This window comes from Bos indicus, chromosome 15 (genome assembly GCF_029378745.1).
Source record: "Bos indicus isolate NIAB-ARS_2022 breed Sahiwal x Tharparkar chromosome 15, NIAB-ARS_B.indTharparkar_mat_pri_1.0, whole genome shotgun sequence".
Classification (NCBI taxonomy): Eukaryota; Metazoa; Chordata; class Mammalia; order Artiodactyla; family Bovidae; genus Bos; species Bos indicus.
The window spans coordinates 34595443-34618558 of record NC_091774.1 but is presented as its reverse complement, the minus strand read 5'-3'; the positions used below and the strand labels follow the sequence as shown (position 1 = coordinate 34618558).

General features: G+C 52.6%; 1 protein-coding gene across 5 annotated transcripts in view; it reads right to left on the bottom strand.

Annotated features, from left to right (window-relative positions):
* The window catches only part of GRAMD1B (GRAM domain containing 1B), a 213020-nt gene that overhangs the window by 5564 nt on the left and 184340 nt on the right, over positions 1 to 23116 (bottom strand). For all 5 annotated transcript variants that reach the window (XM_070803567.1, XM_070803565.1, XM_019975435.2 and 2 more), the window contains 11 exons: positions 20173 to 20288; positions 18294 to 18450; positions 16846 to 17035; positions 14484 to 14627; positions 13357 to 13475; positions 12970 to 13112; positions 10789 to 10892; positions 9767 to 9970; positions 8474 to 8564; positions 4355 to 4462; positions 3468 to 3585 (listed from right to left, as the gene is read on the bottom strand). In XM_070803567.1, the coding sequence (XP_070659668.1) occupies positions 3468 to 3585; positions 4355 to 4462; positions 8474 to 8564; positions 9767 to 9970; positions 10789 to 10892; positions 12970 to 13112; positions 13357 to 13475; positions 14484 to 14627; positions 16846 to 17035; positions 18294 to 18450; positions 20173 to 20288 (1494 nt within the window). The remainder of the gene's footprint in view (positions 1 to 3467; positions 3586 to 4354; positions 4463 to 8473; positions 8565 to 9766; positions 9971 to 10788; positions 10893 to 12969; positions 13113 to 13356; positions 13476 to 14483; positions 14628 to 16845; positions 17036 to 18293; positions 18451 to 20172; positions 20289 to 23116) is intronic.

Below are 23116 nucleotides of genomic sequence, written 5' to 3'. Positions count from 1 at the left end.
CGCTGTCCTCCCCAGCTCAAACACTTCTCTCTTGCCCATCAATCTTATGCATCTACTATTTTTTTTATAAAGCTTTTTTTTTGTTTTTTGATATGGACCACTTTTAAAAGTCTTTATTGAATTTGTTACAATATTGCTTCTGGGGACTTCCCTGGTTGTCCAGTGGCTAAGACTCTGCACTCCCCATGCAGGGAGCCCGGGTTCGATCCCTGGTCAGGGAACTAGATCCCGCATACCCCAACTAAGACCCAGCACAGCCAAATAATTAAACAAAAGTAAATATTTTAAAAAATATATTGCTTCTCTTTTGTTTCTTGGTTTCTGTGCCATGAGGCATGCAGGATCTTACTTCCCTGACCAAGGATTGAACCCTGTACCCGCTGCGCTGAAAGGAAAAGTCTTAACCACTGGACCGCCAGCGAGGTCCTTCCCCCATCTACTGTGAAGCCCCAGAACAAACCCAAACTCTCTCTGGCTCACAGCCATCTCTCTCCCTCCTGGCCTTTCATGTACTACTCCCTAGGGTTCTGTACTGCAGTCATCTTTAATGCCTTTGTTTCAGGTGTGTTGAGACTGCACTGTCCTATCCTTCCTTTATTCACCATGGGTGCCACGCAGGGAGCTGAGAAGGCTCCTGGCTGTACCCATATCACTGAATTAACGGAATCCTAACTGAATTTCTTAACCTCCTGTAAGAAACACATGCATCCCACATCACAGGATGGAGTCTACATGGGGCAATTCCAGCGAGAGAATCCTAAAATGAGGTCCCCCGCAACACAACATGTTTCAACCCTGGCTCTGGATAAGCTGCTTTGTTACAGCCCAGGACAGAGAACATTTCACGGGTCAATAGTTAAGGATTTTGAGAACCTCTGATTTCTCTGCTTAATCCACCACTTTCTTCTCTTTAGTTCTCCTGTATCCTCTGCTTAGTAGGGATGAGGGGCTCCTTAATGTTCTTTTAAAGGGAATGGAATGATGGGAATCCCCTGGCGGTCCAGTGGTTAGGATTTGGTGCTTTCACTGCCAGGACCTGAGTTCAATCCCTGGCTGGGAACTAAGATCCTGCAAGCCACAAAGAGTGGCTAAAAAAAGGAAAAAAAAAAAAAAAAAGGGGGAACAGAACAAGACGCTGATTTTTTTTTAAAGATTTTTTTGATGTGGACCATTTTTAAAGTCTTTATTGAGTTGCTTCTGTTCTATGTTTTGGATTTTTGGCCGCAGGCATATGGGATCTTAGTTCCTTGATCAGGAATGGAACCCATAGCCTCTGCATCTGAAGCTGAAGTCTTAACCACTGAACTGCCAGAGAAGTTCCAAAACACCAATCTTAATGCTTGTAGAGTCAAGTCTGCATACATACTAAGTCGCTCAGTCGTGTCTGACTCTGCAACCCCATGGATGGTAGCCCTCCAGTCTCTACTGTCCAAGCTATTCTCCAGGCAAGAATACTGGAGTGGGTTGCCATTTCCTTCTCCAGGGAATCTTCCTGATCCAGGGATTGAACCTGCATCTCTTATGTCTCCTACATTGAAGGCGGGTTCTTTACCATTAGCACCACCAGGGAAGCCCATAAATTCGAGTCTACTAGGCTACAGATCTGATGGCCCCAAGCTCCTCCTGAAGGAGACCTGCCCTGAACAGGATTCCATGGCTGGAAGAGGATCAGGTCATCCAGTAACTGCCCCTGCCCCCTTAATCCCTAAGCCCCTCACCCCACGTATCACCTCGTTACCCAGGGAGCACTTTCAGAGGTGGAACCACAGTCCTTTGAAGCAGCCCATCCCATTTCTGGACTGCTCTAACCATAAGGCGGAGAAGGCAATGGCAACCCACTCCAGTACTCTTGCCTGGAAAATCCCATGGATGGAGGGGCCTGGTAGGCTGCAGTCCATGGGGTCGCTAAGAGTCAGACATGACTGACCGACTTCACTTTCACTTTTCACTTTCATGCATTGGAGGAGGAAATGGCAACCTACTCCAGTGTTCTTGCCTGGAGAATCCCAGGGACGGGGGAGCCTGGTGGGCTGCCGTCTATGGGGGTCGCACAGAGTCGGACACGACTGAAGCGACTTAGCAGCAGCAACAGCAACCATAAGGAGTCTGCTTCTAGTTGATGACTCAGAAATCAGATACCCTGTAACTTCTGGCCCTAGTTCAGTCCCTCTTCTAGCTGTTAGACCCCAACCTCTGAGACTGTCCTCTTCTGCTCACCCACCCAGTCTTCCCTGTTTCCGAGCACATCTTTAATTCTATCGTTCTTCCTGATGCGCCAGAGTTCCAGACTCCTTGCTATGCTGTCTACCCTCTTTTGATAAAAAAAAAAAAAAAAAAAACGCCTTCCTTAAACATGGCTCCAGTACTCTAACACGTGACACTTTAAACCCACTGGGGCTTCCCACATGACACAGTGGTAAAGAATCTGCCTGCCAAGGCAGGAGATGCAGGAGACTCAGGTTCAGTCCCTGGATTGGGAAGATCCTCTGGAGAATGAAGTGGCATGGATTCTTGTGGAATCCAGTATTCTTGCCTGGAAAGTTCCATGGACAGAGGAGCCTGGTGGGCTACAGTCCATGGGGTCACAAAGAGTCAGACACAACTGAGCGTGGGCTAAACCCATTAAGCTGGATCCTGGTAATTGAATTAAAATTCTCTCTCCTTAATTGAGAACTAAGAGACCAAACCATGAAGGAGAAAAAAATTTTAATATTAATGAGTGCCTATGTGCCATCAGAGCAAATGTGATAGCAATTTCATGAAGCAACGATTACAATTTCCATTTTATAGATGAAGAAATGGAAGGTCACACATACAAAATCCTTTACTTAAGGTCAAAAAACTAGTTAGTGGCAAGGGGAGGATCCCACCTTTGATGAAATGAAGTTAATGATTTCGCCCCAGGAGGACTGTCTTAAATAGATGCATTTAGGTTTCAGATAGCAAGAAGAAGCAGGAAGAAGATGTTACAAAAACAAGACACAGTACAACCTTCTTTTCAGACTTGCAGCACAGCCTCGGAGGAGAAGCCATGTCCTGAAGGCTGGGTGTCGTGTCTGTGTTTTGAGGGCAATAGGTGGTAGAGGACGGATGGAACACATCAAAAGGAACTAGAAAGACATGCCCTCTGGGAAGATAAATCTCAGTAAAAAGGGAGCTATCTCTTTAAATGCCTGTCAGATGGCTATGGCTTACCAAGAAAAAAAAAATAGCTCTCCTTCCATCTAATCTATAGTTTTTTCCTCTTGCAAATCCACTGTGTTATTTCACTGATGTAACTTTGGGGAACCTGGGTGTTTCCAACAGCTCACTCAAGGATGGCTCTAAAACGAGAACCATTGCTGGCCTGGAGAAGAAAGGATGGAGGAGGAGGTCTGGTGGAGGGAGACGGTGCTCCTCTCAGAGCGCAGGGAAGACGGTCTGTGTCTAGAAGCCCAGGGCAAGGAGGGCAGGTAGGGGCCTCTCACCTGGTCAAGAAGCATCACCGAGGATTTGATGATCTCCCTCCATTTCTGGAGCTCAGTATCGTGGTACTTTTGCTGGGACTCTAAGAGCTGGGCCCACTCTGTCTGGGACTGGGGTAACCTGTGGGGTAGGAAAAGGGGTGCCCCAGGAGCTGGAGTTATGTCCCGTGTGCCCACACCCCACATCAGGGTGCTCTGTCCTTCGGGGGTTCTCCTGTGCCCCAAACCAGAAACAGACTGAACTACAGGGACAACTGTCAGAGCTCATCCATGGACTCATTCCCAAGGGCTACCCACCCCCACCCCGACCAAGGGCAGCAGGGCCGTCCCAGAGACTGAGAGGCAGGCGCTGGGACATGCAGGGGGTAGGGAGGGTGGCGAGGGAAGAGGCTGGGGTTACTGAGACCGAGAGGCAGGCGCTGGGACACGCAGGGGGTAGGGAGGGTGGCGAGGGAAGAGGCTGGGGTTACCGAGACTGAGAGGCAGGCGCTAGGACATGCAGGGGGTAGGGAGGGTGGCGAGGGAAGAGGCTGGGGTTACCGAGACTGAGAGGCAGGCGCTAGGACATGCAGGGGGTAGGGAGGGTGGCGAGGGAAGAGGCTGGGGTTACTGAGACCGAGAGGCAGGCGCTGGGACACGCAGGGGGTAGGGAGGGTGGCGAGGGAAGAGACTGGGGTTACCGAGACCGAGAGGCAGGCGCTGGGACACGCAGGGGGTAGGGAGGGTGGCGAGGGAAGAGGCTGGGGTTACCGAGACCGAGAGGCAGGCGCTGGGACACGCAGAGGGTAGGGAGGGTGGCGAGGGAAGAGGCTGGGGTTACCGAGACCAAGAGGCAGGCGCTGGGACACGCAGGGGGTAGGGAGGGTGGCGAGGGAAGAGGCTGGGGTTACCTTTCTTGGAGCCGGAGACCCTGCCAGGCAGTGAGGGTCTGGGTGGTGTACTCCAGCATCCAGAGTTTGTAGAAGAGCATCACATTGAGGATGACCAGCAGCACCAGACTGAGGAGGAGATTGGGGGAGGGGGCAGGGGGCGGAAACAGCAACCGTGAGGTGGAGCCTAGGAGGGCACCCTCCCTCTCAGAGGCAGGGATGTGCCCCACCCCAGAGGCCACCGTCCTTGACCACTGGGTCACCTGAAGCACCGCAGTGAGTAAGTGAGCTGGGGAGGTGGGGGGAGGAATGCAGCAAGGGGGAGAGACAGAGAGAGAGACGCACTCTCACCTGTAGGGGCTGGGGCACAGCAGCAGGACCATGGAGGGGTGTGTGGGGTGCAGGCCTCAGCAAGGAGAGACACACACCACCCAGAAGTGGGTGCTGGGGAAGAGAGGTGGATGGAGAGGAAGAGAGATGAGGGGGTGAAAGAAGCGATCAGACAGCACCTGAAACAGATCCTAATGGGAGCAAGGAAGAAAAGTGGGGAGGAGGCAGAGGTTGGAAACAGACTCATGCGGGGAAGGGGAGGCTGCGCCTAACTTGAGCCAGAGAGAGTGAGAAAGAAACACCAGGAGCAGAGAAAACAGCAGATGAGAACAGTGAGCGAGGAAGGGATGGGGCAAGCGTAAGTGGACCTTTGGTATCTCAAGGGAGATCAATTGAGACAAGGTTCCTCCTACCAACCTGAACTGCGGGAGGAATTTCAGGGGGGTTCCCAGCTCTGACCCCCGACACCTCCCAGATGTTAGCACAGCTGCCTGAGGGCTCCTGGCTCCTCTGTGCATCTGCCAGAGCCCCGCCGGGGGCATGGGGACCAGCAGAGGCTTCCCAGGGATAGGCCGGAGCTACGAGGAGACAGGGAGCTGGGAGGATAAGCAGGGGTCGGACCCAGTGGGGAATGGAGAGTCAGCGAGGGCCTGAGAACTCTCTCCTCTCGGCCTCAGCGGCCTCAAGGTTCATGGGATGGAGAGATGAAGACTCTGGGACAGACAGGATGTAGACACGCAGAACTGGGCACAAAGCCTGGCTCCCAGCTTTGAAGCCTTTTAACTTCCTATCAAGTTTCCCAATAATACCCACTCTACTGGGGTGACTGTGCACAGAGCGGGTGTATGTGAAACCCCTCACGAGGGGTGTAGTTACTTTCATTAAAGGAGGAGGTCCAGACACACAGGAAAAGGAATGACAAAAATGGGAAGATAAATAGATGGAAAAAAGACCAACAAAGAAAAGAAAATCTTTGCCACGTCTCTGACCTTTCAAAATGTGTGGTACATATGGCATGTGTTTCTGTGTTTCTCACCCTGGCTTCCGGCACCCGGGAAGGCTGTCTTCCTTAAAGGGGCGCTACAGATCCCTGGGGCTACTCAGCTGTGTTCTTGGGGCTCTGAGCTCTCCACAAGGACTTCTAAGCGATGTACTGAATCTCAACGATACCACCTTTAATTGCACCAGACACCTGGATCTTCTGAAAGCCACCTCTTCAAGGTGCCCTGCAACCACTTCAGCACCTGCATTTGGGACTGTGCTTACAGTCTGGTCTGTGCTCAGCGGAGGCCAAGGGACATCCCTTGACATGGCTCAAGTGAAGGCCTGAGGGTGGTCTAAACAGAAAAGATGCGAGGGTGGATGGCCACAGGGCAGGCTTACGGTGGCGTGGGCCACTTAGACACCCTGCATTGTTCTCAAAGGTTCCACTTGCACACTGGGAGCAGACCCACTGCCCGGACGCTCTAGGGTTGAAAGATGAGGTCTGAATATCCTAAACTATCAGAGCTCCAACCTGACTTAATCCACTATACAATTTACTCAGGCCACCTGATCTTCTCTACTTACAACAAAACACAGAAAGAGCTGAAACAGAGCTAACCCAAGGTTAGAGTTTTCTGTTAAGCAAACCCAACATCAGAGATTCAGTTTTGACAGTGGTAGGAATGACATTAAAATGCTGCTGCTGAAAGTGGATTTTCACTGGTCTTACAGTTGTCTTTGTATTTACTTACATAAAAATATGTGGGCTGCTTATGCCATAGTCATAGTCAGAAGACTTGCGTCTATTTTTATGCTACATATTTAGGTGCGGTGAACAAGAGCACCCCCCTCCTGACACTCACGGGACCCTTTTGCCACCTGGTCCCCGGTCTGTCCTCAGCCCATCCCCCTTCTCGCACTCCATACTCACCGCCATGATGATCTCGTGCACACCATGGCTCTGATGCTACTGACAAATGAATCTGCAACTGCAGCCTAAACTCCCCCTCTAAGCTCCAGGTCCACACTGACAGCTATCTGTCTGTCATGTCCATTCGGACAACCTCAGAAACACTGGGGACTGACAGTATCTTCCGCAACATCTTTTCACTAAGTTCCAGGTTTCTGTCCACGACACAACCCTCACGGCCACGTGGACCCGAAAGTCCTCACTTCGCTATGTAACCAGGTGGCACAAGCCTTAACCTCTGGGCCCTCTCAGCCCCCAGCCCTCAGCCCGACCAGCCCCTCCCACTGAGATCACTGCCATCTGCTCCACTGGCCTCCCCGCCTCCTGCCTGTTCTTGTCTATTCTGTAACAATGCTGCCGTCAGGGTGATTTTTTTTTAAGTGCAAATCCATCCATGTCAGTGCAGGGCTTCTTTCCCAGTTTCCTGTGGGCAGAGCTGTGTGCCTGCTTCTGTGTTTCTGAAAATGCCTCAGTGAAGGCATGAAAGCTGGGGCGTGGGGTGGGCATCACAGAGCAGGACAGAGCTACGAACAGTCTAGTGCCTGGTACACCCCTGAGAGGGCAGCATCTGGGCAGCTCCTGAGTCCCCAACTCCCTAAGCTGTGCCCCCACATCCCCCAGCACAGCTCCAGGCAGGAAGGGCCAGGCTGTCAGGCCATGGCCCAACCAAGGGGAGGAGGGTTGGCACTCAGCTGTCTGAGCTGCTCCTGCCCAGTGTACGGAAGTCCTTAGAGCAGGCTCTGGGCTTACACGTCAGAGCTGTGTTCTCCCGCTTTGTGTGTTAGTTACTCAGTCGTGTCCGACTCTTTGCGACCCCATGGACTGTAACCCGCCAGGCTCCTCTGTCCATGCGATTTCCTAGGAGTGGGTAGCCATTCCCTTCTCCAGGGGATCTTCCCTACCCAGGAATCAAACCCAGGTCTCCTGTACTGCAGGCAGATTCTGTACCATCTGAGCCCCCAGGGAAGCCCTCCCACCTTACATCCTCATTTCTCTCAATGAACTTCCTGTGCAAGTTACTGAGCCCACAGTTTTATAGCTTATGGCAATGAGTATACATTGCTTACAATAAAATAAGCACACACTTTTCCTGGACTCCAAAGTCTGGACTTTGTCTGGCCACCCAGTCAAGGGTGGGCCCGTAAGTGCACAGTCCCAGTGCCCAGCACAGAGCAGACACCCAGAACACCAGCCACAAACAAAAGGGTGGGCTCCTAAAACGTCTGTGGCATCTCTGTATTAGCATTTATCCAACACTGCTGCTGCTGCTGCTAAGTCGCTTCAGTCCTGTCCGACTATGTGAGACCCCATAGATGGCAGCCCACCAGGCTCCCCCGTCCCTGGGATTCCCCAGGCAAGAACACTGGAGTGGGGTGCCATTGCCTTCTCCAATGAGTGAAAGTGAAAAGTGAAAGTGAAGTCGCTCAGTCGTGTCCAACTCTTCGAGACCCCATGGACTGCAGCCCACCAGGCTCCTCCATCCATGGGGTTTTCCAGGCAAGAGTACTGGAGTGGGGTGCCATTGCCTTCTCCGATCCAGCACTGCAGTAACCATCGATTCCTGCCCGTCTGACCCACTTGAAATTGAGTTCCTGTCACGGATGCTGTATGCAGCGTTTTCTTCTGAGTCCTGAAGGCCTAGCACACAGTAAAGCACTGAATCAAACAGAAAAAAGCAGCAAAGAGGCAAGGAGTGACAGACAGAGCAACGGATCTGGAGAGATACTAGAGGAGAAAGCAAGAACCGGGGCAGCAGCAAGGCTGTTTGGACGCCTGAGGAGGACAGATGGGGAGGAGGCGGCAGGCGAGAAAGGAAGGGGCGGGAGCAGGGCTGGGTTAGAGCTGGAGTCCCTTACACACAGCTGATAACCAGCAGCAGCTTGGACACGCTCTGCAGGTGGAAACCGCTGGGGCCGTCCTCGGGGATGTGCCGTGTCTGTGTGGAACCTGTGGGGAGAAGGAAGAGGCCATCATCACGCGGCCCGCGAGCCTACCACCAGCTGACATGAGGCTGGTCCTGCACAGAGCTGTCCGTGATGCTGCTGTCTCAGAAACCACGTGCTTCGTGGGTAGCCCTCTGCCCTCTGCAACTAGAAGGGAAGCGACTGAACGGATGAGAAAACCACCCGACCCCTGTAGCTGGGACCTGCAGATGCAGGACAGGGACCTGCAGATGCAGGACAGAGACCTGCAGCCGTGGAAGGCAAACAGCGCTGGGCTGGGCCAGAGGCAGCTTTCAGCGCTGGCTTTATCCCTAACCGGCCACGTGATGCTGAGAAAGTCACGTGAACGCTGAGGGTCAGTTTATTCAAGTGAGAAGTTAGTCAGAAGTCCTGTATGTAAAACACATGAATAAGATGGGAGTGCTCTGGCTAAAGCTGGTCGAGGGACATGGAAGGCTGACACCCCCCTCCTCCCCCTGCCTCAACCTCCTCTGATCAACACCCCAGTATCCGGGGAGGGAGGGGCAGAGCATAGTCTGAAAAACCCCTGCTGCAGGTTTCCACGACTGAGCAAAGACAGGAGTGTGTGAACAGCTCCATGGGAGGAGGGAGGCACACGGAGGAGGGGGCCACCTTGGACCCCCTGACCTGTTACGAGGTAACACTGGGGTCTGAGCTTCAGCTTCTCCGGGAGCCTTTCCTGAGAATGCGGACGCTTCAGGCTCAAGCTCATTCAGGGAGCCATGGAGCTCAGGGAACACGGAGGCAAAAACTCAAAAGACACTTTCTGTTCAACAGAGCACATAAGGGTACAGCAGGGGCTGGGGAGCTTAAGGGCAAAAGGAAATAGTAGAGCAGGGGTCCCCAACCTCTGAGATCTCATGCCTGATGTTCGGAGATGGAGCTGATGTAATAATAGGAGAAATAAAGTGCACACTAAATGTAATGAGCTTGACTCATTCTGAAACCACCCTGCCCTCCACCCCAGTCCATGGAAAAACTGTCTTCCACGAAACCGGTCCCTGGTGCCGAAAAGGTTGACGGCCACTGCAGTACAGAATCCAGAGCCTCAGACTTTGTGAGTCGTGAGCCAGTCACACCCAGTCTATCCCAGGCTGCAGGGCGAGTGTGCCTGTGTGCCTGGTACAGGCTGGGAGCTCTGCCCACAGCCCCGTGACATCCACCCCGCCCCCGCCTGGCACGCACCTGCCACATGTTTGATCCTGTGGCCCACGTCCTCATCAGTGGGCGTGGTGACGGGGCTCATCACCTCCTCCAGGTGTGGCACCCGCAGGTGGGCATGGGGCCGTTTTCTCCTCCGCACCGTTGGGGGCTTGCTGGCCTTCTCTTTAGGAGACTGTCTGTGCATCTCCGCCAGGTAGGTGCTCTCTGTTTTGGTCAGCTCACTCTCTGTCAGGGTCAAAAGACCACGTAAGAGGCCACGTGCCCTCGCCTCCAACCTAACATACTGACCTCTGGAGCAGCTCTGTCCACTGCTAGCTGAATGCCCTCTAAAAGTACCATGTTCCCATACCGGACTCTGGGGTGTTGCCTGGAGGCCGGGGGTCCCTCAGGCATGCCCCTGAGCCCTAGAAAGTTCTCCTGGGACCCAGCCCAGCCCAAAGCCCTCTTCTGGGTCGTTCGACAGTGTGTAGACAAAGGCTTCCAACGCACACCCTCACATACGCAACCCAGGGCACGGCACATTTCCCAGTGGACGCCTTCAGTGGCTATTTCCTTCTAACAGTATTACCACCAGTGTGTCTAGATCTCAGGCTCATTCTGGGGGGGGGGGTCACGGATCCTTTCTATTGTGGTTTAGTCGCTAAGTTGTGTGCGACTCTTTTGTGACCCCATGGACTACAGCCCTTCAGGCTCCTTTGTCCATGGGATTTCCCAGGCAAGAATACCAAAGTGGCTTGTCATTTTCTCCTCCAGGGAATCTTCCTGACCAAGGGATGGAACCCACGTCTCCTGCATTGGCAGGCGGATTCTCTACCACTGAGCCACTAGGGAAGCCCACCCATCACGATTACTATCTCATAAAGGCCGCAGTCAGAGACTCTTAACATGCACACGTTCACATATATGGACCCATTTCTGGGCAGACTCAGGGACCCCATGAAGTCCCCCTCTCCTCCTCCGTCTCTCCCTGTGTCCCAGGCCCCCTCCCCTGCCTGAACAGGGACCGAGGGACAGTTCACCCAGCAGCATCGACAGGTGCTCACCCAGGTGGCGGAAGTAGTCCTCCAGCCCACTCCAGAAGTTCTTCTCGATGAATGTTTTCACCAGCCCCCAGGGCTGTTTCCGATAGCGCAGCTCCGTGGAGACCCTGAGGAGCAAGCCAGAACCAAGATCAGCCCTTTCCTGGGTGGACCCTCCTCTGCTGGGAACAGGAAACTTCAGGTTTAAGGTCAAAGCAGCCTCATGCTGCCCTTTACAGGTTCGCATCCATGACCTCATGTGATTTTCCTGGGCAACCCGGGAGGCAGGTGAAGCTAGTGGGGTTATCCTCATTTTAGGGATGGGAAAACTGAGTCTGACAATTTGTAAGCGGACCAAAGACTAACATGAAGGGCCCTGACTCCCAGCTTAGAGCTCACTCGTGACACCATGGGGCCTCCTCCTGGGAGGGCCCAGGGCCCTTCTCTCTGTCTCCAGAGACTTCGAGCCCAAGGCAGAGTCTTGGGCTTCCTAGTTTCCACCGTTAAGAGTTTCACTGGCTACCACCCGCCTCCTGCCTTTCCACCTCCCCAGCACTTTGCCAGCTTCTGCTCTGCCCGTGGGCCTCTTGCTGCCTGGTCTCCTGCAGCATCAGCTCCTTCTGCTCCTGCTCAGCCGCTGCTCTGCTCTCCTGAAGGTTCACTTTTACTGCCAACACTCCTCACGTCTAAGGCTGCCGGTTCTGCCCTCACAAGGAAGAAGAAGGGACCCCTCCCCAGTCCGATGTGTGCACGCCCATGGCCCCTCACCCCGCTCCCAGCAACCACTTCCTGGACTAAGGGTGGGCTCTGTGGGGGTCTAGCTGGACAAGCAGCTACCTCTAAGGGAGCTGGGCAGAAAGGACATCCAGCTGGAAGACCCCCTCCCCAAGGAATCAAGAAGCAAGGAACACAGACCCTGCAGGAGAGGAAGAGAGGGGCTGGAGCGAAGTCAAAGAAGGGAGAGGGTGCGGGAGAGGGAGGAAAAAAGGAAGAAGGAAGGGAGAAGAGAAGGGAGCGGGGAGGGAGAAGAAAAGGAGGAAAAAGAGAAGAGCGGGATGGGAGGGCTTGCTCTCACAGAAGCCAAAAAGGAATTTTTTTTTTTTAATAAGAAGACAAGAAAGATTCAGACCCTTTTCCAAACTGTGGGTATTCATTTGATCTTCCTGACTCCCCAAAGACCCCTCTGCAACCTTTTATCAAACTCCTATTCAATTTGGATGACACGAATGAATTTCTGCTCCATCAAAGATTTTGGTTTAAGATACAGGTACACGACCCAGTTATTCTCAGATGGGTGTGTGTCTTGGCTTTTCAATCCAAATGATGGGCAAGCTTCTTGAAATGTCAGAGTCTAAATTTCTTCCATCCTCGAAACGCACATCACAGTGCCCTGGACAGCCATAAACAGCATCGGACTAATCACTCAATCAACACTTTCTAACTCCGCTGTGCGCAGGCCCCATCCTGGGTGCTGGGAACACAGTGATGGGTGGGCTCCTGCTGGCCTGGACGGCTGGAGCCACTGCCATCAGCAAGATGCCCGGAAACTCGCCACATGCCCAGCATTCAGCAGGACAGGAAGGGCAGAGATTCGCTTCTCTAAGACCTGGGTTTCAGTGCTTGTGACTCTTGGAAAACTTACTCATCTTGTAATGACCCTCAGTTTTCTTACCTGAAAAGTGAGGACAAACTCACCTCCTTGGGTTACTCTAAAGAATCCAGTTCATGGAGGTAAGTAAGTACACAATGCTTATAAACTGCAGACAGTCAGTAAATAGCAGTGGCTCTGATACTTTTACTAAAGAGAGACACAGAGACTTCCCTGGTGGTCCGGTGGCCCAGACTCCTCCCTCTCAGTGCAGAGGCCCGGGTTTGATCCCTGCTCAGGGAACTAGATCCCACGTGCTGCATCTCAGAAAAGATCTTGCCTGCCGCAACTGATGGTGGTGCATGCCGCAAGCAGGGCCTGGTGCAGCCAAGTAAATATTTTAAAACAAAAGAGACAGAGATACACAGAGGAGTGAAGGAAACATGTGGTGGAGAAGCAGGAGCTGTCAGGTTGGGCAGAGGGCATGGGGCGGGTCTTGTATTCAGAGAAAAGACAGAATAAAGAATGAGCTCACAGCCAACACCCCTTGCCTCCCTCCTCCTCCTCAGGAGCACATCAGTGCTGTCTGATAACCTGCCCACCCGCAGAGACAGCACCTGAGTCGACTCTTGTTGCGGGCCACGCGGGTGAGCGTGTAGCGGTTGATGGTGTAGAAGTAGTCGTGATACGGTACATCGTGCGTGAGGACCTCGGCGTCGATCACATAGCACTCGCTCTCCTGGCTCGCCTTGTACATGGTCTGCAGGGAAGAAAGGGTGGGGGGATGGGGCTGAAGAGGAGCAAGACGGGAGAAACCCCTCCTTCCCGACGACCTCCCCCAGCCCGCTCCTGACTTCTGAACTGGGACCCAGAACCGAGGGAAACGCAGCATCTAAGCACTGTTTCAGGCTGAACATCACTCCCGCCCAGATGTTCATCCTGACGTCTCTCTCCTGAATCCTTTACAGCAGAACAGAGGCCGTGCCCGCCCGACCTCAGCTCACCTGCGTCTCCCTGACGGTGGCAGTTTTGGGAGCTAGAGGGTTGGTAAGGGTGATGGTGTAAAGGATCACTCGGCTCTGGTTTCCATTCTCTTCCTTCTTCCACGGATGGAAGATGATATCTGAGGGGAGAGGGGAGCCAGGGGATGAGGGAAGGAAAAAGGCCTGCTGTCCCCACCTCTGAGTGGCCCCCTCCAGCGACCTTCTCTCGGCCTGGTTGCCGACTGGCACCCCCCAAAGGAAGTCAAAGGGCCGGGGGAGGAGGCTGAGAGGAGGGGGCGTCCGAGCAGAAAGAGGCTCATTGTAGACTGGCCGAGGACCTACACAGGCTCCGGAATGCGGATTGTTCTGGACTAGGGCAGGAGGTCCTGCGGGCCACCTACGGGGGTGCTGGCAACACTGGAGCTACTGTGATGGGGGCCTGGGATCCTCGGGAAGAAGCCCTCTCCTCTGAGACGTGACCTCCCATTGCTCTCGGCACGCCCCTCCTCCTGGCAGAGGGCTGTGCTGATGCCCAAGGGCTCCTCCGCAGGCCTGGACGCTGAGCAGCCTTACTGGTCTCCGGGGAGCTGCAGGGCGGGAGCAAGGAGCATCCGGTGCAAGGCACTGACTCTGAGAGCCCTAGGTTTGAACCCCGGTTGGGCCCCTTCTCAGCTGCATGATCTTAGGCAGGTAACAGGGGTCTGAGATCCACCTCCCTCCCTGGTATCATGGGGACCACAACACCAGCACCCAGGGCAGACTGGAGGATTGAATGAGACAAGACAGGGTCATGAGCCTGCTGGGTGCAATGTGCCAACCAGGACATGGCAGCTGCTGCTCTTAGCTAGATGCTGAGCCCTGGGGGTTCCTGTTCACCGCTGAGCCTTTGGGGGCTGGTACTGAAGGTCCGGGTGCAGAGGACAAGTACAGCCACAGTGGCGTGGAGAGGAGCAGCTGGCAGGGCCCCAGGGAGCTCCAGAACCACGTGCAGCCAGAGAGGGAGTGCCCTGGGCCATCAGGTGGCTGGGAAAAGGAGGGTGTACATCAGGTGGCTGGGAAAAGACGGGTGCATCGGAGAGGAGGAGAGGAGAGCAGAGCAGACAGAGAGGGAAGGGGTGGGAGGCACCAGCCTGGGGAGGGGCACGGACCTGAGAAGCGCCGCTGCTCCATGAAGTCCCGCTGGAAGGGTGAGTCAGTGAACAGGAGGTCATAGAGCTTGTCCACGCTGAAGTTGAAGACTTCGTTCACGTACTGCCGGCCACTCAAGTCCTCGTAGAAGGCTTGGACCTCCCCTGCACAGAGAGGATGAGGAGGGTAGGCTGGGAAGATGAGGGACACCCCAGGGACACCCCCAGGGCACTTATGTCTCTGCGGTTAATATGGGAATGGCCGCCAAGGCTCAGAGGAGGCCTCGGCTGGGGCGGGGGAGCCCTGGCCTCCTCCGTTTGTGGCTTCGTGTCCGATGGCCCCATTCCTCGGCTGGCACGCACGCTGGATGCCAAGGGGACTAGTGCAACGGGACTGCAGTTCCATCCCATTCACTCATCCTTCACAAGAGCTCGTGGAGCCGCTACTCGCCCTTACACTTTCAGCCTTCCAAAGTAAAGTGGTCTTTTAGACCTAAGTTTAAATACAATCAATGACTACTCCCTGGGCCTGCCGGACGGAACCCAGAGGATCAGTTACCAACTGTCTGTAAGTTAAACCATGAATGACAGCAAATGCCATCGCAGCCCAGGGCACAGGTGTGTCCAGGGACGCTTATGAGTCTGTTTATATAAAAGCTTCTAGGCTGGACTACGGGGCGGAGATCTGTGATGTGTAAGGTCTGCTCTCCTTCCATAAAGCAGCCTCTACCCCCATGACTTCATAATTGTCATTTTCTACAAGAAGAAAGTTTCAGAGTACAGGTGTGTGCATGCTCAGTCGCTCAGTCATGTCCGACTCTGCAATCCCATGTATATACAAACTATAGCCAGCCAGGCTCCTCTGTCCATGGGACTTTCCAAGCAAGAATACTGGAGTGTGTTGCCATTTCGTTCTCCAGGGGATCTTCCTGACCAGGGATCGAACCCATGTATCCTGCATAGGCAGGCAGATTCTTTACTGCTGAGCCATGCAGGAAGTCCCTCAGAGCACAGGAGAGTTGCTCAAACCTCAGCACTCCTCCTGAGCCCTCAGCACCACACAGGCCCTGATTGAGGGACCCACAAGGTTAGAGTCTGATCTCAAGCAGGAAGCTGACATTTCTGGCATCCCTGTGACCCTGAGAAGGCCAGGGCATCCTGGAGGGTCCATGCCCACGACTGTGCAGGATCAGGACTGTGGATCACAGTCGGGAGGGACACTCACTTCTCAGTTTACAAGAGCGGCACCCCAGTTATCACACAGCAACCACCCGTGCAGCCCTAGACGGCAGTGGCAAAGCAACCACAGGTGAGATACTGCTATAGGTGACTCACAGGAGAGACTGACCACAGACGGAGAAGTGGGCACTGCTGGCCCAGCCTCACAAGTCCAACCCCACCAGCAACTCACAGTGCTCGTCAACCACACTCATGAACACTGAGCATCTGGCCTCTCGCCCCGGAATGTAAGAGGCACCGTGTTCCTGGGCGAGGGTGAGAGGCCAACCTTCTGCAGGAGGGAAGTAAGAAGCCACCTACTTAGAAATGCCAGAGAAGCACCATCTCCACAGTCTATCTGACGGCAACAGACTAGGTCTGAAACCCTTATGCTGAGTCAAAGCAAGTGTCTATTAAAACCTAACTAATTTTCCAGGGGCTTCCCTGGTGGTTCAGGTGGTAAAGAATCTGCCTGCCAACGCAGGAGGTGCCGGTTTGATCCCTCGGTCTGGAAGATCCCCTGGAGGAGGAAATGGCAACCCACTCCAGTATTCTTGCCTGGGAAATCCCATGGACAGAGGAGTCTGGAGGGCTACAGTCCATGGGGTCGCAAAAGAGTCGGTCATGACTGAGTGACCAACTTTCTCCATTGAGAGTGTTTTTTTTCAAGGCTGCCACTAAATCCCACAGTCAGCTCCTATGGTTGATCAGCTCTTCCTGTCTGAATGCTTTCTACTCTTAGTCTCCAGGAAAACAAGCTCTCAGGTCACGGCTACTTCTTCTCCATCTCTTTGTTGGTCAGACACGACCATGAATTTCCAGGGGCAGAGGGCTGGTACTTTGCTGGTGGCATAAACACTGATGGGCAGAGCTGTAGGAAAGCCAGTGCCAACATGCAATGACAAGACTAAACGGCAGGATAAAGCACTGCCCGCTGAGCAAAGACAGACAACTATGAAACGACAAGGATCCTACACTGAGTACCCCCAAAAAGGGATATGTGCTAATAACAAGAGTATCTTTTTTAAAAAAGAGCTCTATTATCCACACACCCTTCTGCCGGGAAGTCACACTGACTTCTGTCTCCATTATGGGAACGTCTGTTAAGCCTTCAAAAACGTCTGGAGAGAAGAAGGGCCACTCTGCCCCCACTGTGGACACCCACCTTCGTCGTGGGTGTCTGAAGAGTCACTGAGCTCAGTGGGGATGTCCTCGTTGTCGTTGAAGTCCAGCGAAGGGGAGTTCACGGGCGCGATGATCTCAATCTTTTCCCCGATGATGTTGTCGATGGCGAGCTCCTTCTCCAGAGACCCGTCGCCCTCTAGCACCTCCTCCTCCAGGGGCAGGCCGTCAAACTGGGGTGGAGACAGAGCGGTCAGCCTGGTTTCCTCTCCAGGGGGAAGTCTAAGAGCTGGCCGAGGGGGCCTGCACGTTCAGAATGCTCGGGAACTGGGGTGTGGGGGCCAGGGTTCTCCCCAGTTCTGCTGTGGAAGACAGAACCCAGCAGGAGGCCCTGTCCTTCTCCTGACCCCAAGCCCCACATGTGGGCACAGCCGGATCCTTTAGTCCCGCCCTTCTCCTGGGTCCAGGCCTCTACCACGTGAGCCTGTCTCCACTATTGCCTGTTTCCTGCGAGGTTCAAAAGGCTTCTCAAGCAATATTTGACTCATTCTCCCTTTAGCCCTGTGAGGGAACAGGTACACCTCTTTATATTTTAAAGTTAACCTCAGGGACTTTCCTGGTGGGCCAGCAGTTAAGAATCTGCCTTCTAATGCAGAGAATGTGGGTTCAATCCCTGGTCAGGATACTAAGCTACCACATTCCTCCTCAGAGCACCTAAGCCCACAGGCTGAAACTAGAGAGCTCACATGCCACAACTACAGAGCCTGGATGCTGCAACAAAGACTCGTGCCAGTCAAAAAAAAAACAAACTCAGACACAATGACTTAAAAAAACAAGTTAACTTCAGAGACAGAAAATGGAGACCAGGCATCGAATGGATGTTTTCATTCTAAGGCCAAGTGGTCTGACTCCTAAACCACTACAACACAAGGCTCCCTTTTCTGGGAACCCTTTCTTCGACCTGCCAGCTCACACCCGGACACTTCCTTCATCCAGCTTCTCCCACTCCATGACCAAGTCTCAGAGGACAGACTCCTTCTTTCATACTGTTACGTCTTTTGCAAAGCCAGCACAGCAGGTAGGTAGCAAGGAAGGTAGCCCTGAGTGTCCATACCAGGGTTTCCATCACGCTTTATGGAATGAATGAACAGAGAGCAGTGGTGCAGTCCTGTACTCATGTGAGACTTTGACTTCAGATCAAGGCAGTGAAAAGAAGACCTGGAATAGTTCTCCACCAGCGGGCTGATCACGGCAGGCCACCAAGGGCAAAGCTCATACAATGGACTTGAAATGATTCTCATCTGCTAAGCCAAACAAAATCTGGTACCCGCCGCACTGAGAACCCAGCTCTGGATTCTACACTCATTCGAATGTGGAGCCCCTCTGCATAAACTGATCATGGCATAACCAGCCTCCCCTCTACCTGCTCCCCAGGCTGGGAAACACCATCACTGGGCTGGGGTGGAAGCAAAGTGGGGTCTCTGCCCGTACCGAGACGGGGGCTTCACTGCTCCCCGTGGACGTCAGTGTGCTGTTGGTGATGGATTTCTTGGGCAGCTGTGGACTGGCATCCGGCTTGGTCTCTATGCTGCTTTTGGATGAGCTGTCGTTCACTTCATTCTCTTCTACGGGGATCTCCTCACAGTAGCTGAAAAGAAAGGCAACATGAACCTACGTTAACCTCGGTGGCCAAGACGGCCAGCTCACGAAAAACTCACACTCCTAAAACTATACAGGCTCGTCTGTTTCTTTGCTGTGTCCATGGCCTTCCTCCAGCCACTACTTGCCTGTGAACTGCCCTTCTAAAGCCTCCTTCCCACCTTACCTCTCCTTCCCGTGGTAAAATCTCTATCCCCAAATTCACCTTTTCCAGGCATTCTCTTAAATGTGACCATTATTTGTCTTAAAATTCCTTTTTTGCCCATTGGCACCCCATCCCACCCCAACCTGACCATTTAATGAAACATCTGTGCTCTGAGCATACATCTGATTTCCCATAGCGACTAGGACAGGACTCTGAACGAGTGCCCTTTGCTGGTGCTGCCCAGATTCTGGATCATAAATAGCAAACTTCTCTGCATCACACACTGAGGAAAAACCCTCCTTGAGATAAAGGCAGGCACCCTTCTGTGGACACCACAGGTATGCCATTGTAGCTTCTCCCAAGGGAGAGACCATCATCACCATTCTCATCGGCATCTAACCTCTACTCATTACCACATCTGGATGCGTTACAACTCTGCGTCAATCATGATATGCATTTTAGAGACAATCAAGTAGATACACAGTGAAGTGATAATACTATTCAGTGTGAGAAGCGGTACCTGAGCGTAGGCCTATGCACTGCACATCTGATGCTCTTTCCTTGCGGTCTATTCTTCTATGCCTCTCACACAACCACGACACCTCTACCTCAAGCCTGCCTGCACCGCTTTAACCCATCAGTAGCACATGGTACAGTAATAGCCCCTTCTCTTCACAACATCCTCCCCTTGGCTTCCAGGACACGAAATTGCTAGCATCCTCCCACCTCAATGGATGTTCTTTTGTGTTTTCTTTTGCTGCCTCTTTCCCAGGCCCAGTCCCTGAGCTGCTGCTTATGTTAATTCAGTCACCTGGTGATCTCAGCCACTAATAACCTCCGAGGTTATGGCCTGAGCCCAGACCTCCCCACACTCACACACATCAACACCCACGTGACATCTCCACGTGGCTAACAGTCATCCCAAACTCAACTTGCCTAACATCAAGCTCCCAATCTTCCTTCACAGCTGCTCTTCGTCTAGAATTGTCCATCTCAGTTCAGAACAACTCTATTCTTCCAGCTGGTGGATCCTTAAAGCCACTTGTGAGTCCTTTTTGACTCATCAGCAAATCCTCCAAAATATGTCTGGTTCTATCTTCCAAATATATTCAGAAACTAACTACTTACTGCTGTTTCTACAGCTACCCTCCTGGTCCAAACCACCATCACCTCTCATCTAAAGGATCTAAATTATTCAGCAGCCTCTTAGCCGGTCTGCCCTGGTTCCCCTTCAGCCTATCTTCAACCCAGGAGACAGAGTGATGTTAAAATTTTAAGTCAGGTCTCATCAATTATCTATTTGAAGCCTTCCCTGGCTTCTCATCCTCCTCTGAAGAAATCATGCTGGCCCAGCAGCCCTCAGAATCCAGCCTGACCTCCTGCTCCCTACCTGGTCTTGGCTGGCTGGCCCAGCCACCCACTTCCTCCATCTGGGAGGGGCTTCCCACAGCCCCGTCCCGGGTGCCCCCTTGCTTCCCTCAGGGCCTGACTTAGATGCCAGTCTCTGGCCATCCTCGCCCCTCTGGAAGGGCTCCCCGCAGGCGGCCTGCCCCCTGGCCCACTCACCCCATCGTGTTGAAGTCGTCATCGGGGGGCACGTAGTCCTCGTCGTCACTGGTCAGGCCCAGCTCGTTCCCATAGCACTGGTGGACGAAGTGCCACAGCTCCTTGGGGCACAGGGGCTGCAGGGGACAGCAGAGAGGCTTGACCCTCCCTTCCTCGGGACTCCACTCTCCACAGAGGCAGAGTTTACCTGGACTCCCTCGAGGGATGAGAAGCCAAACTCTACCCTCCTCGGCTGGATGAGTGGAGAGCGACCGCTCCATGCAAACCCCACCCCTGCCCTGCCCTCTGCTCCGGATCTGTTTTTCCCCTAAGAACATGGCTTTTAGCAAAGCCAGGAACTTGACCTGTTTCCTCTATTCAGGTCTGCACAGCAGAACCGATGGGCCCTTGAACTGCCCGCCTACTGCTCCTGTGAATGAGGCCCTGCATTAAGCAGCATAAACCAAGGCACTCTGGGGCCAAAATGATCACAGAGCTTTTGAGCTGGACTCAGAATGAGACAACTTTGAGCCAGTCTCCCTAACTCAGCAGGAATCTCCTGATGCTAACAGTGGCCTCACAGGCCCCAGTGGATCAGATCCAGGAAAGATGTGACACCTCCAGGGTGGCCCATTCCTCAGCTGGGCAGTTCCTGTGCTTGGAAAGAAGCTGCCATTCTCACAGCTTCAGGGGCCTCAAAGGTCACTGCATCCAACTCTCTCTTCACTGCCTGAATACTTCCTTCTTTATCCTTAATCACAATCAGTTCGCCTACAGGTCTATGTATTAGTTCCATATACAGTTTTTCTTATTTCACTGGATGTCTACATATTCTTCCCAAAAGCACTGTTCTAAGAAAAGTTAGCTCTCACTGAGGTTCAGAGTTTCAGGCAAGAGGCAACAGAATGTCAAAGAATGAAGGTCAAAGGTGGAGACCATGGATGAGTCTTGGTTTGCTGGGAGGGAGAGATGCTGGGAGGGATACATATGTGAAAAAGAAAAGCGTTAAGAAAAACAGAAACAGTAAAGAACGTTCCCACCAATAGATCTGATAAGGAATTGGAGCTTTCTGTTGACGTCACCCTTTTAAGATATGGGCTTCCCTCGTAGCTCAGTCGGTAAAGAATCTGCCTGAAATGCAGGAGACCCAGGTTCAATTCTTGGGTTGGGAAGATCCCCTGGAGGAGGAAATGGCAACCAACTCCAGTATTCTTGCCTGGAGAACCCCATGGACAGAGAAGCCTGGAAGGCTATCGTCCATGGGGTCACAAGAGTCGGACACATCATAGTGACTAAACCACCACCGGTTTTAAGGTATAGTTTAAGAAGCAGGCAGCTGGCAGGACGCCATGAGCCAGGGTTCCAGGATCCAGTGGAGAAATGCCCAGAATAGCAGTTGGAGTTCTCTCTGAGCCAGCAAGGTCCAGGGTGTGTGTGTGTGTGTGTGGGTGTGTGTGTGTGGGTGTGGGTGTGTGTGTGTGTGTGTGTGTCGGGGGGCAGCTCTCTGTGTTCGCTCTCCTGGTCCCAGAAGAAGGCACCTGCTTCTCCTGTACCTGGACCTCCTCCCTCCAGCTTTCATGGACACCATCCACCGTGCCCGGGACATGCCTGCTTCCCTGCCGGACCACGCCCTCCCCTTCCTCACAGTTTGCCTTCTCCACGCAGCCTTCCCTGCCTGAGTCCACCGGGCTCAGCTCATCTGACCATAGCTGGGGCAAGCACAACTGGCAGACTCTGCTCATCAGGCGGAATTCTTGATTATTTTGTGAGAGGTTTTGCAAACCATATGGATGATCCTCTGTCTTAGAAATGACAGTGCTGTCTTAGAAATGACAGTGGTTGTGAGCTGAAAATTCAAACCTGCCAGTGGAGACCCAAATGCATTATCATTTTACCACTATCCATGGCTGATAAAGGTTGATGACCAACTCAAGTTATCAGGATTTACACGAGGGCTACAGACTTTCAGGTTAGAAAAAGCTCTAAATAACACATCTGTTCAATTTCCTTTAGATGATGGTAAGTCTGGGCTAGAGTCAAGGTAGATACACACATTATACCTAACTATATACATGTCATATATATAATTGGAATTATTATATCATCATATAATTTCCCCCCCTAAGTTTCTTTCTCTGGCAAGGAGGCTGTTTCTTAACCCCTGCTCCCCTCGCCAACTTTGGCATCTGCATGGGAATTCTCTAATACCTTCAGCCAGGTCTCCTTCATCTACATTTCCCACAGAGTCCCCTTCACTCAGGTGGTCAACTGGTGGCTGTATTAACTTATTTTCCTACTTTCTGTATTTTTTAAAAAAGATTTATTTTATTGAAGTCTAGTTGACCCATAATATTGTGTTAATTTCTGCTGTTCAGCAAAGTGATTCACATATGCCTATATATCAATATGTTCTTTTTCATATTCTTTTCCAGTTTGGTTTATCAGAGGATATTGAATAGAGTTTCCTGTGCTATACAGTAGGACCTTGCTGTTGATCCATTCTATATATACATGATACTTTGCATCTGCTAATCACAAACTCCCAATCCTATTTTCTGTATTTTTCATGTTCTGACATCTAAGGCCTTGCTGACTGTGGGTGGCCTGTCCCTTGCAGGATTAGCTAATTTCTACGGATAAAAATCACCCCATGAGGAAGAACACCTTTTCTAGGTAAAGCCTCCAAGCCAAAGCCACACCCCCAAGGACCTCCCCCTTTATAGCTCTTACATTCCAGGCCAATTCTCTCTTGCACTAATTACCGTTGGACAGTCTCTCTGGAGAAAAGTCTCTCTATCCTGAAGCCTGATGAAACATTCAAAATAGCCAGTCCTAAACCTGCTTGGGCTTCCCTGGTGGCTCAGTGGTAAAGAATCCACCTGCCAATGCAGGAGATGCATGTTTGATCCCTGGATCAAGATGATCCCCTGGAAAGGGAAGTGGCAAACCACTCCAAGATTCTTGC